General features: G+C 48.0%; 2 protein-coding genes across 2 annotated transcripts; one reads left to right on the top strand and one right to left on the bottom strand.

Moving 5' to 3' along the window:
* Positions 1-2,486: 2,486 nt before the first annotated feature.
* Positions 2,487-14,881, bottom strand: LOC115514716. The gene is made up of 4 exons (XM_032593298.1): positions 14,412-14,881; positions 6,124-6,205; positions 5,955-6,075; positions 2,487-5,086 (listed from the first exon to the last, which is right to left on the bottom strand). The coding sequence occupies exons 1-4, from the start codon at positions 14,816-14,818 to the stop codon at positions 4,536-4,538; spliced, it is 1,161 nt and encodes a 386-aa protein (XP_032449189.1). The 5' UTR covers positions 14,819-14,881; the 3' UTR covers positions 2,487-4,535.
* LOC115514838 (histone H2B type 1-C/E/F/G/I) lies at positions 5,949-6,359 on the top strand. The gene has a single exon (XM_030317029.1). It carries the CDS (start codon positions 5,966-5,968, stop codon positions 6,344-6,346), a length of 381 nt encoding a protein of 126 aa, XP_030172889.1. The 5' UTR covers positions 5,949-5,965; the 3' UTR covers positions 6,347-6,359.
* Positions 14,882-15,466: the final 585 nt, after the last annotated feature.

The raw sequence follows: 15,466 nt of genomic DNA, 5'->3' as shown, positions 1-15,466 counted from the left end.
CCACCCAGGTGCCCCTTGATTTCACTTCAATATCGAAGCAGCACATATTGAGATGGCATGCTCTGAACCCCCACAGAGGCAAAAAGGCTTTAGTCCTTGTGGTCATGGCGGACAGAATACTACCCAGCCCAGCCCACCCATGAGGATGGGTCCAGATCCCCAGAGCCTGTGAATATGTTACCTGACCGAAAAGGACTTTGCGGATGGAATTAAATGGAGGGTCTGGGGTGGGGCGCCTGGGTGGCTCGACTGGTTAAGAGTCCAACTCTTGGGGCGCCCGGGTGGCTCAGTCGGTTGAGCGTCCAACCTCGACTCAGGTCATGATCTCGCGGTTCATGAGTTCGAGCCCTGCGTTGGGCTCTGTGCTGGCAGCTCGGAGCCTGGAGCCTGCTTCGGATTCTGTGTTCCTCTCTCTCTCTGCCCCACCCTTGCTTGTGCTCTGTCTCTCTCTGTCTTTCAAAAATGAATAAACATTAAAAAAAATTAAAGAAGAGTCCAACTCTTGATTTTGGCTCAGGTCATGATCCCATGGTTGGTGAGTTCCAGTCCCATGTTGAGTTCTGCACTGACAATGTGGAGCCCGCTTGGGATTCTCTCTCTCTCTCTCTCTCTCTCTCTCTCTCTCTCTCTCTCTCTGCCCCTCTCCAACTTGCTCTTTCTCAAAAATAAATAAACATTTCAATGGAGTGTCTGGAGATTAGGAGATGATTCCAGATTACACAAGGGAGCCCGGTGCAACCACAGGATTGTTGTGAAAGGAGGTATGAGAGTCACAGAAGTGGCCATGGAAGCAAAGACTGGAGCCATGTGCTTGGCAGACACAGGAAGGGGCTACGAGCCAAGGAATGTGGGTGACCTCTAGAAGCTGAAACAGGCAAGCCAAAGAATTCCCCTCTAAACCTTCACAAAGGAATGCGATCTTACCAACACCTCCATGGTAACTCCTTAGACCCATTTTGAGTTCTGACTTCCAGAAGTGTAAGCTAACAAATTTCGGGGTGTTTTTTTAAGCAACTAAGATTGTGTTAATTCGATAGAGCAGCCACAGGAAACAAAGACTAATAAAACCTAACTGAAGTAGCCTTAACCTTCCTTTGTCACACTGTGAAAACCTGACTGAGATTTTACCTGGGAACTTAAACTACATTTGCCCTAGTAGAACGTAGTTTCCAGAGTAAAAGGGGTAATTATTTTATCTCTAAGATGCTCAGTTTGGATTCGTAATCAAATCAATACTTAATCTCCTTCTATGTGACAAGTGATAAGATGGACTCAGCTACCATCGAAGCATAATGGTTAAAACAATGTAGTGGTAAAATTCCAGGCACGATGACCACCGGAACATAACAGAGAGCCCAGAAACCCTCACACCCAGGAGCACTTAGATGGGGCAGAGGTGGCATAAGAGACCTGCAAGGAGGGGTGCCTGAGGGGCTCCGTCGGTGAAGCGTCCGACTTCGGCTCAGGTCATGATCTCACAGTTCGTGAGTTCGAGCCCCACGTCAGGCTCTGTGCTGACAACTCCGAGCCTGGAGCCTGCTTCGGATTCTGTGTCTCCCTCTCTCTCTCTGCCCCTCCCCTGCTCATGCCCTGTCTCTCTCTCTCTCTCAAAAAAAATAAATAAAAACATTAAAAAAATTTTTTTTAAAGAGACCTGCAGGGAAAATATGATGCTGTCTGTAAATGATGCTTGGAAAGCTGGGTAGCCACATGGAAAACAAATGAAATTAAAGCTCCCCCACCCCAAGGATTAAAAACGGAAATGTGAAAAACAAAACACAAACTCTTAGAAAACAGCATAAGTAAATGTCATCATGACCTGGGATTAGAGAGGACATTTTTAAAATAAGACAGAAAAAAAGAAAAGACGTAAAGTAACAGATGGGTACGTGCAACTGTACCCATCTTAAAAGCAAGGAGTTTGGTTTATAAAGGCGACTACGTGAAAAGCAAAACTACAAGTCACAGAACTGAAAATGATATGAATCTAAAATCGACCAAGTGCTAGGATCCAGAATACATAAATCCACATTTGTCTAGTTAATGTAATTAATCAATATTTATTCAAATCGATAACAAAAATGGGAAAACGATCTAGAGATTGGACAAAGGCCTTGATCAGAAACTTCACAAATGAGAAAAGCCAACTGACAAGCTGGTACCACACAGATCATCCCTACGTGACCGCACGTCTTCCAACTCAGGGGTCTCTTCTGTCACCCTGCTGTGAGGACAGCCCAACCAGAATGAAACACCTATCTGTGGGTTGCCCTATTTCCCTTTGAAGCCACAGGTCCCTGTGCCTTTAGCCCAGGGTGGTCTATAAATCTCAACTGACAGGGCACCTGGGTGCCTCAGTCGGTTGAGCATCTGACTCTTGATTTTGGGTCGGGTCACAGTTCGTGAGATCGAGTACCACATCAGGCTCTGTGTTGAGGGCGAAGCCTGCTTGGGATTCTCTCTCTCCCTCTCTCTCAAGATAAATGAATAAGTACTTGAATGAATGAATGCATGAATGCATGAATCAATCAATCAATCAATCAATCTCAACTGACAGACTTATCCCTGGGTCTCATACTCTGATGGGGCTCCCACACATACATAATTAAGTTTGTTTTTCTCCTGTTAATTTGTTTCTATAGCAATTTACAGCCAAAGAACCTCCAAGGGTAAAGGAAAATGGGTTCCTCCCCAGTAGATTTTTCCACTAAGCCTTAAGCCCTTGAGATCCATGCAAGCTGTTATCTGGATCACTAACCTCCCTTTTTATCACCCAGCAGGAATCCATGCGTGGGTGTATGAAAACAGTTCACATCCACCCATTGGAAGATACAAGTGGTTTCTAATTTAGGGCTATTGCAAATAAAGCTGCCGTGAACTTCCATGTACCAGGTTGTTTTGCCCCTGCCCCTGGCAGTTTTGTGTTATTCTGTACTTCCTGCAGTCCACCTTAAACTGACATTTTTTAAGACACAAAAGTGCTGCTATGCTATCTGGGAGCCTAATAACCTTTTGAATAGTCACAAAGGAATCCCACGGTGTTGCTATTATCATTTGCCAGGTTGCTTCAAGGTTCAAAAGTATTGCACTGACTGAACCATAGTTCCCGTTGTTTCTGAAATCTGACTTCTGGGTTCTGTAGCCGAGGATTTACCCCACCAAGAGACTCCAGTGTTTGCTGAATAAATGCTGGTATCCCCGTCCTGTGGCTCCGGCCATGGGATTTGTGTTTCCACTGACACGCAGAGCTGTTCGCTTGGTTCCTGAAAAACCTCCAGCCTTTCCTAAACCTCACGGCGGGATAAACCCTGGGATGAGGCTAAGAGTTCCCCATTACCGATGTCCCTAAGACCTGACTGCGCGTACAAATCCTGCATGGCGCTGGGGATTGTCATAGGACTCTGAATTTGTTTGAGCAAAGTTGGGAGCTGTTGCCTCCTTGGTTCTTTGAGGATTAACAGATTATTCACCACCACCTGTGAAAGCTCTGAGTCCTGCCTTAGAGACTACGTGAATCTCATACGGGGTGTAGACACATTCTGCACAACCTCGACTTTTCAGTCAGTCACGAGCTGCGACACGCCGATTTCCGGGGGGGGGGGGGGGGGGGAGGCTAAACATACTTAGCTCTCACTCCAGGCCCCAGGGTTGGTGCACTGGCGCCCCGCGCAGTGCCACAGACAGGCTGCTGCCCACACTGTGGCTAGTGCTGCTGCATGAACTCTGGAACTGCTGTGGAACCCAGGTTTGGGGTACCGGTACCCGACCTCCATTTCCAGCCCAGAAAGGATGACGGTCTTTACTGGAGGATGTATTGCTCAGTAAAGAAATAAACGCACTGCCACCTCACTGCTCCCACGCACGACTCAGCACGCCTTCATGAACATCAGTGTGCGCATGCCCCATCAAACGCAGGAACCCAGTTCGCTTCCTGTCATTTCAGAATGAAATGTGAAAACCCACGCCTGGGTTCCGGGTAGGTCCCGCATCAACTGCTGCCCTTTAAAAGTGGCATCTAGCCAGCTGCTCTGTAGATTTCCCAAATCCTGAGGGGTCAATTTCGGGATTGGACGTAAATTGCCGCTACTACTTCGTAGACCGGGTAAATACACGAGCCCAAGGCGGCCGTATGAACCCTTCACTACACTCCACATGGTCGAAGGCAGGAAGGAAAAGCCAAGAACTGTCAAACACCCTCCGCTGGAGGATGCAGTGCCAAGAGGCCTCAAAGGGCGCACTCGGCCTAATCAAGGTAAGGATCCAGAAGTTTCTCGTGTTCAGGTGGAGGCCAGAGTAGGAAGCTGGGGAGTCAGCTCCCGCGACAGGTACCAATGCTACTCAAATCTTGGCAAATGCCGCCGCCCCTAGAGGTCCTCCCACATGGCCTGGGGTGGGGGGGTGGGGGGAGAGGAGAGAGATGGGAGAGGAAGTACTGCGCGGACACTACTGCCCAGGCTACAGCTCTTTAAATTGAAATGAGAGGTGGCTCTGAAAAGAGCCTTTGGGTTTAAGGTCGGCGATCCTTCGTTAAGAAGTTAGGCCCGCTCCCCGCGGATGCGGCGCGCCAGCTGGATGTCCTTGGGCATGATGGTGACGCGCTTGGCGTGGATGGCGCACAGGTTGGTGTCCTCGAAGAGCCCCACCAGGTAGGCCTCGCACGCCTCCTGCAGCGCCATCACGGCCGAGCTCTGGAAGCGCAGGTCGGTCTTGAAGTCCTGCGCGATCTCGCGCACCAGCCGCTGGAACGGCAGCTTGCGGATGAGCAGCTCGGTGGACTTCTGGTAGCGGCGGATCTCGCGCAGGGCCACCGTGCCGGGCCGGTAGCGGTGCGGCTTCTTGACGCCGCCGGTGGCCGGCGCGCTCTTGCGGGCCGCCTTGGTGGCCAGCTGCTTGCGCGGGGCCTTGCCGCCCGTCGACTTGCGCGCCGTCTGCTTCGTGCGAGCCATGACGGGAAAATGCACACCAGACGCCCCACTGAAAGTCCCTTTGCGCTGGCTCTTATTTATAAAGGCAACGTCCTCCTGATTGGTCCGAATCTTCAAATTCCGCGCCGTGAATTGAGCGACCTGATGGGCCTTCTGATTGGCTACCAGGACTCACTTTAGAAAATCTCGTAATCCTGAAATGTACTGTGTTCCCAGAGTCCTCCGTCCTTTATTCAGCCTGTAGTTAATGTTTCACGGTCCCTTAACTGGTTTTGTTTTAATCCTCTTGTCTGGAATTGAATTTGGGAAGAGGCGAAAGTGAAACCTCTACAGTTCCTGAGAGCTTTCAAAAACTCTCCGTCTGAACGTGATTGATCCGGTTCCGTATCGTCCTTTGTCATTTCTCAGTTTCTGAGCTTGAAGCCACGTTTTATATTAGCCGAGAAAGCGCCGTATCCCATAACTACCAACACACCAACAAACATTGGCATCACTTCCAGACACTCTGCTCCTAGGAAACATAAAAATCGCACCGCTGTTGAAATGTGACGGTCCTTCGCTTCGTGAAAAAGCCTAAATTTTGCCGACTTTGAGCAAACCAAACTAGTAATGCCATGGCATAATTTTCTTAAAATTTAAATACTTAATTTTTGTGTTCTCTTTATTGCATTCAGTAGCCGGGTAACTGCAATTTGGCAGGCAGATGTCATAAATTTGTCAGGTTTTTGTCTCTTCAGGTCGGGATCTAGGAAGACACAAGATTTCATAAACAGGTATTACTGACAAGATATACTTTTGCAGTTTTGAAAAGGAAAACTCTGATGGTGGAGAAAAGGGCCTAGACTTGCTTTCACACAAACGACCAATCAGAAAGTAGATTTAAAATCACCGTATTTGCATAAGGTGTTTCTAGTGGCAGATTTGCTCCAATCAGGAGTTAAGAGAGATTAAGCCGCTATTTGCATACGAGGCATATAAAAGTAGGCCAGCCTGACGTTCAGCTTTCAGTCTGTTAGGCTTTTTTGCTACGTCTGCGCGCCATGCCTGAGCCAGCCAAGTCCGCCCCGGCCCCCAAAAAGGGCTCCAAGAAGGCGGTGACCAAGGCGCAGAAGAAGGACGGGAAAAAGCGCAAGCGCAGCCGCAAGGAGAGCTACTCGGTGTACGTGTACAAGGTGCTGAAGCAGGTGCACCCCGACACCGGCATCTCGTCCAAGGCCATGGGCATCATGAACTCGTTCGTCAACGACATCTTCGAGCGCATCGCGGGCGAGGCGTCGCGCCTGGCGCATTACAACAAGCGCTCGACCATCACGTCCCGGGAGATCCAGACGGCCGTGCGCCTGCTGCTGCCCGGGGAGCTGGCCAAGCACGCCGTGTCCGAGGGCACCAAGGCCGTCACCAAGTACACCAGCTCCAAGTAGACTCGCCAAGTAAGCGCCCCCTTACCCAACCCCAAAGGCTCTTTTCAGAGCCGCTCAACCTTTCACATAAAGGGCTTTAATCCTGGAGTGTTGGTAGTGTTAGGCAAAAGCCATGTGGCAGTTGAAATGCTTTTCTCGGTCTTTACTTTCCCATTCTAGTTTTCTCAGTAGCTTGTGTTCATGAAACGTGATATTAAGCAAGCCCTGAGCAGAAAAACTTGTTTCGAAAACAAGGCAGTGCTTGGCTGCCTAACTATTGAGAGTTTCAGAAAATGAAACTAACTTGGCAGAGTTTTCACCAGGGCTTGTACTGAGAAGTCTTGGGCTGTCCGGACGAGCCTGGACGAGTTCTACATATTGGCATCCTTTAAAGATAGGCAAGCCTGTGTAGAAAGCACAATGTGCTTGGTGAGTCTGAGTCATTGTTCAGTGGGAAACAATAGGATGCTATATACCTGATGGTGTGAGAAACTAATTTCCTAGTAAATGGAAGGGGTTGGGAGGGAAACCACTGAACTTAAAGGATAGATGTCTATTGAAGAATAACCCCAAACTTTAGTTGTTATTCTGCAAGTAATTGAGGCATTCCGTGCTTCTTTGGAAAAGTAAACAGGATTTGTAAGAGGAAGGAGAAGGTAAAGAAGCGGCAGAGAACAGCCTGGAAACACCGCCTCTTGTTTGCAGTGATGTCTGCCAGCCAGCACAGGAGCCAGGCCTGGGCAGTCTTCCCTTAAGAGGCTTGATAGGAATCCTCAACAGAATACACTGTCCCCTATCCATTTACAAAATACCTTGAGACTCACGTCATCAAGAGCCCTTCAGTTACTGTCCTCACTTTTGGTAAGCCCACCCTCCTGGGCATTTCTCTGTTGGATCAGGGAGTGTGGAACAGAGAGGGTGGTGGTTAGTGCACGGGGTTCTAGGATCACAGATCGGAGTGTGCCTAACTTTCTTCCCTAAATGACGTGTTGAGGGGAAGGACTAGGGCTCTGAGTTTATTTGTTTATTTGTTGAGAGCCTCAGAAAGTGAGCTTCAGAGAGTGACAGGTACTTGGGGAAGAGCTCAGTGAGCAGGACAGGAATAATCTTTGACCTCACAGGGCTCCGAGTCTAAAATGGACATTTCGATAGGAGTCTCACAGACTAACAGAAAGGGCAAACCTCTGTCCGAAGGTCACTTTAGCATTGCCAAAAGTCGAATGGATTTAATCTTGTGTAGGACAATGACAAGGGAAGAGGATGTGGCTAGAGGGAGAGAAGAATCGATGTGCAGAAAAAAAAAAAAAACACCACGCAGAGTTTGCATTTATGGACTAGAGTTAACAACAGAGGCTATATATTTATTTATGCTTTTCATCGGGCCATGTCTCATTTTGGGTTCACGGGGATTGTGTAGAAGTTCGGTGCCTAACTAAAATGTAGGATCTTACTGAAATGCAGAAAGGAACGCTATCATAGATCTTGTCCATTAATCTTAAGGACTGGTTTTTGTGTACACCCTTGGGAGTGACAGACAACCTAAAATAGTCACTAGTTAAAGTAGATAAAAGACGGTTTCTCTCTCATGAACAGGTGTATAAATGTAAGCTCGGGCCTGGCATGGGGTCTCCCTAAGGAGCTCATCTCCCTTTGTGTAATGTGCGTTGGCTCTGTCATTGGAGAATATTCTCAAATATATTCTGCTATTGAATTCTGCTATGGAGGACCAACCCAAGACCAACAAACTGGATGACCTCAACTCATAAGAAATGTTAAGTGGGTAATTCCTAAGTGAGAAACTTACGAGAAGTGTTATGTGGGTAAGCCAGAAATTGTATGAGATGGAGACAAAATTCAAAAGCTGTATTGACTAAAAATCATAAATTTGTTGCCTGTCAGACATGGTGCACATAGAGAAAGTAAGCAGAGCTCGTGTGCTACACGGAGGTGGGAAGAGATGAAAGAGAGCGAGAAATGCCAGAATTTGCGCCACACCAAATATTTATGAGGTACTCAGTATTCAGTCTTACATTGACCACCCCTTGGTGACTTCCACTTTAGCCCCATTTGCCTTCTGCAGACAAACACCCTCGTCAAGGGCATGGCTGCTTGGGATGTCACGGGCAGCCAATACGGGAGGCTGTGTGCCCAGAAATGGCCTGCCCGGTAGTATAATTGAAGACATGAATGGGGGGTTGGGGGGCTCCCGGGTGGCTCAGTTGGTTGGGCGTCCAACTTCAGCTCAGGTCATGATCTCACCGTTCATGAGTTCGAGCCCCGCATCAGACTCTGTGCTGGCAGCTCAGAGCCTGGAGCCTGCCTTGAGTTCTGTGTCTCCCTCTTTCTCTTCCTGTCCCCCACTGGCACTCTCTCTCTCTCAAAAATAAATGGACATTTAAAAAAAAATTTTTTAAAGAAGACATGCGGGTAATTTCCTACCTTTTTACTCTAGCTGTCATTCTTACACCTTGCAGCCCAAGAGGTCTGCTCCAGCTACAACTCTCTTGTTCACATTCTATCCTGAAGGAAGGAGAAACGGGCATCCCCACCATTTACCGAAGTCCTGAGAATGGGGTAACCCGGCCTTTGCTAATATGCCCTTGGCCAAAAATACTCGATGGCCACACTAGCTACAAAAGAAGCCGGGGGAGTGGTATTACTACATAAGAGAGGAAAAGCCAATTTCAGGGAGCAACTGTGTGGCTGTCCCTGCCACAGCTCTTACCTAAAGACAGAAGGTCTCCCTCTCTCTCTGCTCCCCCCCCACTCATGCTCTGTCTCTCTCTCTCTCCTTCAAAAATAAACAAAAACATTAAAAAAGAAAATTTTTAAAGACAGAGGGAGACTGATGAGTTCCTACCTCTTCAGGGGGACACTGGAGCTTCCTGGTACAACACAACTGAATTGTAAGTATTGGCAATAATTGCTTTGGCTGCGAAGAAAATAAAATGGTACCGGTCTAGTTAGAATCAAATTTCCCCGTTGAGATGAACAGTGATCACCGCCACTGGGAAGCCGGGGCGAGCGGTGTGCGATCAGCACAGGCTTGGGAGATCAGCAAAACACCTGGGAAGGTAGAGGGAGGCCAACAAGGTCAGACTCAAAGCCCGTGAACAAGGTCAGGCTGAGTTTGGAGTCCAGTGACAGCCCACTGTTTCCATGTACATTCTGAGGGCCACCATCCGGTATACAAGTTCCAGCCTTACCTGCCTCGGGCTTGACTTCTGCACTTTTACCTTGGTGGGTTTTCTCAACTCATTCCGAAGATATCACCATCAGGGTAACATTCGTTACGCACCGAACCTCCAGAAGATTCAGTCCTCGCCTTTTGTTCTAAAAAGCTCTGTTCTCTCATTTGGAACCTCAAATCTCTTACTTTTGATTTTAAGTACACTATCACACAATTAAGACCCTTTCCTGAATCAGGCTGGCAGTCCTTCATGAGCTTAACACTCGTCTATACCTGCCCTTGCCTCTTGGTTCACCATCCTCACTGTGCGCTCGGGAACCTGGAGTGATACGTTTTCAAAAAATATTAAAAACACGTGAATCAATGCTGAGTTTCCCTGGGAACCCCAGCTTGAGAACACAGAGGACCCTGTCCTCTGGCTGCTTATCAGACCGTCACCCTGAATACGCTCCCAGCTTAGGACCTGTTCAGTCATCACTGTCCTCTTCTCTGTGGAATGATCTTCTCACAGATGCGTGCAGAACCACCTCCTTCCCAGGCTTCCTGCCTCTGCCTCGGTGGCACGTTAGTGGGGGAGTCCTCCCCACCCACCCTCTTTAAGACTACAACCCTCCACCACCCATCCCTGGCAGTCCTTAATCTTCTTGGCCTGTTTCTTCCACCCCTGAATCTCTTTACCCACCAAAATACTCTGTTTGCTTATTTTTGTTTATTTCCTGTCTCCCACAACGACAAGGACAATGCCCGTGAGCTCCACCCCGAGGGAACCTTACCCATGTTACTCACTGCTCTATTTCCGGCACCTCCAATGACGTGGGGCGCGTTGTAAGCACTCAAAAAGTTTTTGATGGGTGTTCAGATAAAGCAAAATTAAAATATGCATGTAACGGGGCGCCTGGGTGGCGCAGTCGGTTAAGCGTCTGACTTCAGCCAGGTCACGATCTCGCGGTCCGTGAGTTCGAGCCCCGCATCGGGCTCTGGGCTGATGGCTCAGAGCCTGGAGCCTGCTTCCGATTCTGTGTCTCCCTCTCTCTCTGCCCCTCCCCCGCTCATGCTCTGTCTCTCTCTCTGTCCCAAAAATAAATAAAAAAAAACGTTGAAGAAAAAAAAAAAAAAAATATGCATGTAACACACAATGGCCATCCATTGTCTAGCACCGGAGATAAAACCCATGGCTGAATTATCAAAATCAAAATGAGCGCCTCTGTGAAGTAGCTTACCTCGCTATGCTTCAATTTCTTCGTCGTTGTATTTGGGCTAATAATGGCCCCTCACCCATAGAGTTATTGTGTGGATTAAATAAAATGATCTATGCAGGCACCAAATTACACTTTTGAACTCATGAAGTCATGGCTCTTTTACCACCTAGACAATTCCCTGAGACAGGGATTGTTAACATCTCCACCTGGCAAGTGACCTAAGGGAAACCCAGATGCCACCCACAGCTTGGAACAGGCCACCAGTGGGTGTAGATTCAACCAGAAACACTGCTGCTGCGGATTGGCTCACCCAGCGAAATACAGCTGGGGGGGCTCACCACTGTTCCTGATACGCGAACCTCTGGACCAGTCCCCGAAGACGTTCATGTCTGTCATCTTGAATTTGCAATTCAAACAAATGGAGTTTGTTACCTGAGCTACGCATTTTGCCTGTGGCCATGAAACTAGCACGTCTGAAGCATCAGGATATGAACTGCATTTCACCTCTAACCTGCACGGGTTTGCTCTTTTCTCCTTAAGTATAAAATGCTAAAAGGTCAGCTTCTATTTGCTAGACCTGGATAGAAAGAAAAGTGCTCCCTAATTTTTGTCCTGGAGCACAACTGGGACTACCTAAGTATAAAATAGAACCTGCTTAACTGAGAAACAGACAGAAATTCCTATGTTCAACTGTTCCCAAGGCCTTGCATCTCAGAGCTAAAATCTCCAAGGCACTACTCGATCTGGCTTTTTATCTCTCCGCCTTCACCTCCTCCTATTGTGGCCCGCCCATTCCATGCAGCGGTGGCGGAGGGGGGGGGAGAACCTCAGGACTCCCCTCCCCTCTCCTCTCCCCTCGCCCCCTTTCAAATCTATGCTGAAATTGTATCCTTGTCGTCATACGTGCCTCATCTAAATTTCAATTCCCCATAACTTTCCTTATTCCACCTTCATTTTTCTCCTTACCATCTACCACACTACCTCTGATATTCATCTGATTTGTTGTCTGTCCTTCCTGGACGTGTAAACTCCACGAGAGCTGAGATTTCTGTTTTGCTCTCCGAGCATTATTCCCAACGCACAGAACAGCACCTAGCACATTGTAAACTCTCAACAACTATATGTGTGGAGTAGATAAATTTTTAAATTCATCAGTGTTGAGAAATGTTTTTTGGGGGAATCATCACGGATCATTTTGGGCTTTAAAATGGTAGACGTGTTTTCGTTTATTTTTTTTAAAATTTTTTTTTATTTTTGAGACAGAGACAGAGCATGAACGGGGGAGGGTCAGAGAGAGAGGGAGACACAGAATCCGAAACAGGCTCCAGGCCCCGAGCTGTCAGCAAGACCCCGACGCGGGGCTCGAACTCTTGGACCCTGAGATCATGACCTGAGCTGAAGTCGGAAGCTCAACCGACTGAGACAACCAGGCGCCCCGGTAGACGTGTGTTTAAATATTGAGAGCGGAAATGATACGATTTTTTTTTACACTGATCAAGAGGTACAGATAAAACATATTTGGCTACTGTTGATGATGTTGAAGCTGGTGCAGTGTATACAGAGTTTATCAAACCATTATTTCTTCTTGCCTATATTCTGAAATGTCGCATAATAAAAAAGTTCGAAAAATGAAAAGAATAGCTGTGGGGGAGAAGATAAATTGACAAAGGCCACGGAGAAAGACCAGGTGAATACCCAAACAGCACTTCGAGCCCAGTGTTGGCCCGGAAGTCCAGGATGTTCCTCTCTGTAGCATCCCTTAAAATCTGGTGTTACCAGGATGCCTGGGTGTTTCAGTCGGTTGAGCCTCTGACTCTTGATCTGGGCTCAGGTCATGATCTCACGGTTCATGAGCTGAGGGCCCCGTCTTGGGGCCTGTACTGTCAGCACAGAGCCTGCTTGGAATTCTCCTCCCTTTTTCTCTGCCCCTTACCCCCTACCCCACTGATGCTCGCTCTCTCACTCTCTCTGAAAATAAATAAACTTAAAAAAAAATTTTTTTTTAATCTCGTATTGTCAGTTGCCCAAAGCAGCCCTGTCTCTCATCATAGACTCACATTGGCCCTATCCTCAGAAATTCCTACAAAAGCCAGATACTATTTGATTCATTGCAGCGAGGTTAATAGTTGTCAACCAAGCCAGAAAATCCATATATATATATATATATATTGTCTCTGAAAGCAAGCTACAAACCTGATTCTACAGATATAATTCCTTGCTAAACTGGGAGTCAGGAGTTAAACAGGAGCTAACGACAAGATTGGAATTTATGTCGCATCTGGTCTTGACCCTAACTTCCTGTTGGTAGCATCTGAGCTTTCATAATTACCATTGCCTAGAAGCACCCCATAGACTACAACTAAAATGGTCCTGACTGGACATCAGGCAAAGATATTTTTCACAAAACCTCTAATTGTCTGCAATGTGTCATCAATATTGAGATCACTGCTGTTAAATCAAACTATTTTCCCAGGAACTTGCAACTGATTTGGAGAACATTTAACTCTATGACATAAAAAAGCATGCTGTTTGCAAATGATTATTCCTGGTGAGAGTTCACGGGTAGCTTTCTTGATGAGGCCAAAAATATCATTTTTAAAAATGGGCTTCTTGGGGCGCCTGGGTAGTGCAGTCGGTTAAGCGTCCGACTTCAGCCAGGTCACGATCTCGCGGTCCGTGGGTTCGAGCCCCGCGTCGGGCTCTGGGCTGATGGCTCGGAGCCTGGAGCCTGTTTCCGATTCTGTGTCTCCCTCTCTCTCTGCCCCTCCCCCGTTCATGCTCTGTCTCTCTCTGTCCCAAAAATAAATAAACGTTGAAAAAAAAAAAATTTTTTAAATGGGCTTCTTAAACTGGTGTCAGTGACAAGCACATAAGGTGAACTTGGTACAATGCAGCTTCTGACCAGGCCTGGGGGGATAGGGGGTGGGGGGCACGCGGTGATGAGAACCTTCATCCCTACAAATGATGCCCTTGCTGGTGGGCACACCCTTTATGAGTCAAAGACTGTAGAAACCACCGGGACTGTTATAGGCTCTGTGACCAGTAAGCTCATTAGAAATCCTGAGTCTAATTCTTTTACAGTCAACGATCAGGCTGTACTGTCCTAAGTTTTTACAAAAAAAAACAAAAAAACTCACTTCACACGATAAGGATAGGAATTAATCAAATTGAGGTCTCAAACATGAGAAAACTAAACATGCCCACAGCTCCAGTTTTCCAACTGCAAATACCCAAACCCGTGGGAACTTTGTGTAAACAGCAAACGTACAAGCACCAGCACCCAAGCTCACTTCTTGGGAGTAAAGATCCCCAACTTCCACATGTCCCCATTAACCTCACGTATGAAAAAGTGGGTCATCCCACTGCCAGGCCAGAGCAGCCCTGACTTCCCGAACTCACATGCCCCTTCCCCGGAGCCAGAAGGTACTACCTTAGAACTTTTAACCACCTATCCACTCACTAAGTAGTTTAGGGCACACCTCGAGGTGCAGAATACAGCGAACAGTTTCTGAAGACAGCCAAACGCCATTCACCAGACCAACTTAAAGACAGAAGGCAAACAGGGCAATCAAGTCTCGAACATTAAAACCCCCAGACCGCTTCCAGTGGAGAAAGTTACAGCAACTTTACAGAAAAAGTGGGTGGCTCTTAGAAGAGCCTTTTGAGTTGATCGAAATCAAGAGTGGAAAAGCTTTACGCCCGCTCCCCGCGGATGCGGCGCGCCAGCTGGATGTCCTTGGGCATGATGGTGACGCGCTTGGCGTGGATGGCGCACAGGTTGGTGTCCTCGAAGAGCCCCACCAGGTAGGCCTCGCACGCCTCCTGCAGCGCCATCACGGCCGAGCTCTGGAAGCGCAGGTCGGTCTTGAAGTCCTGCGCGATCTCGCGCACCAGCCGCTGGAACGGCAGCTTGCGGATGAGCAGCTCGGTGGACTTCTGGTAGCGGCGGATCTCGCGCAGGGCCACCGTGCCGGGCCGGTAGCGGTGCGGCTTCTTGACGCCGCCGGTGGCCGGCGCGCTCTTGCGGGCCGCCTTGGTGGCCAGCTGCTTGCGCGGGGCCTTGCCGCCCGTCGACTTGCGCGCCGTCTGCTTCGTGCGAGCCATTTCAAGGAAAGCGAAGAAGTAAGCCAAACTGACGAGCAAGGCCCGAGGCGTTGCCTTTATATATACTCAGAAACATTCCGATTGGTCTCGCGTTTTTCAAAAGTCCCGCGCAATGAAACCATTGGCTGAAGAGTGAACGACCTGATTGGTGAATTAAAACAGACTCCGATTGGATGACTAGTTCATCATTTCAATCCCCTGTAATCTTTGTCATAGTCAGCGATCCTAGGATTTAACACTAATATTCTGGCTCAATTCATCTCAAAACCAATTAAATCACTTGGAGGTCGGGGGAAAATGCCAATTCTGATTGAGGAGACCTACGTAATGGGGCCTAACGTTCCCAGGACCACGCTTTCATCACAGATTTATGTATATTTTGTTTCAGATGGTTATTTTTACTGAACTGAACCTTGAGTGCCCTAGACTGCCACTTGTGTCCACTCTGGGAAACCACAGGTAAAACGCCTCGTCCCGGAGACGACGGGAGATCACCAGTGCACAAGAAATGTTTATTGAACTTCCTTAAGGTGGCCAAATAGCATACTGCTTCTTTCAATTCAGATTTGAAACAGCTTGCTCCGATTTTCGATCCTGTAGTTTTGCTATTTTTAAGTGTCTTAAGGGACTCTAGGTTACCGTGCCCAC

This window comes from Lynx canadensis, chromosome B2, assembly GCF_007474595.2.
Source record: "Lynx canadensis isolate LIC74 chromosome B2, mLynCan4.pri.v2, whole genome shotgun sequence".
Taxonomy (NCBI): Eukaryota; Metazoa; Chordata; class Mammalia; order Carnivora; family Felidae; genus Lynx; species Lynx canadensis.
This window is presented reverse-complemented; position numbering and strand designations above follow the sequence as displayed.

What these genes read in the sequence shown, in the direction of transcription:
- LOC115514716 (XM_032593298.1), bottom strand. Translation starts at nt 14,818, where the DNA reads ATGGCTCGCACGAAGCAGACGGCGCGCAAGTCGACGGGCGGCAAGGCC. An exon ending in TGGCCTTGGACGAGATGCCG is followed by an intron (nt 6,076 to 6,123) that starts GTGTCGGGGTGC and finishes TACACCGAGTAG; the next exon opens with CTCTCCTTGCGGCTGCGCTT. An exon ending in CTCAGGCATGGCGCGCAGAC is followed by an intron (nt 5,087 to 5,954) that starts GTAGCAAAAAAG and finishes GAGTCCTGGTAG; the next exon opens with CCAATCAGAAGGCCCATCAG.
- LOC115514838 (XM_030317029.1), top strand. Translation starts at nt 5,966, where the DNA reads ATGCCTGAGCCAGCCAAGTCCGCCCCGGCCCCCAAAAAGGGCTCCAAG.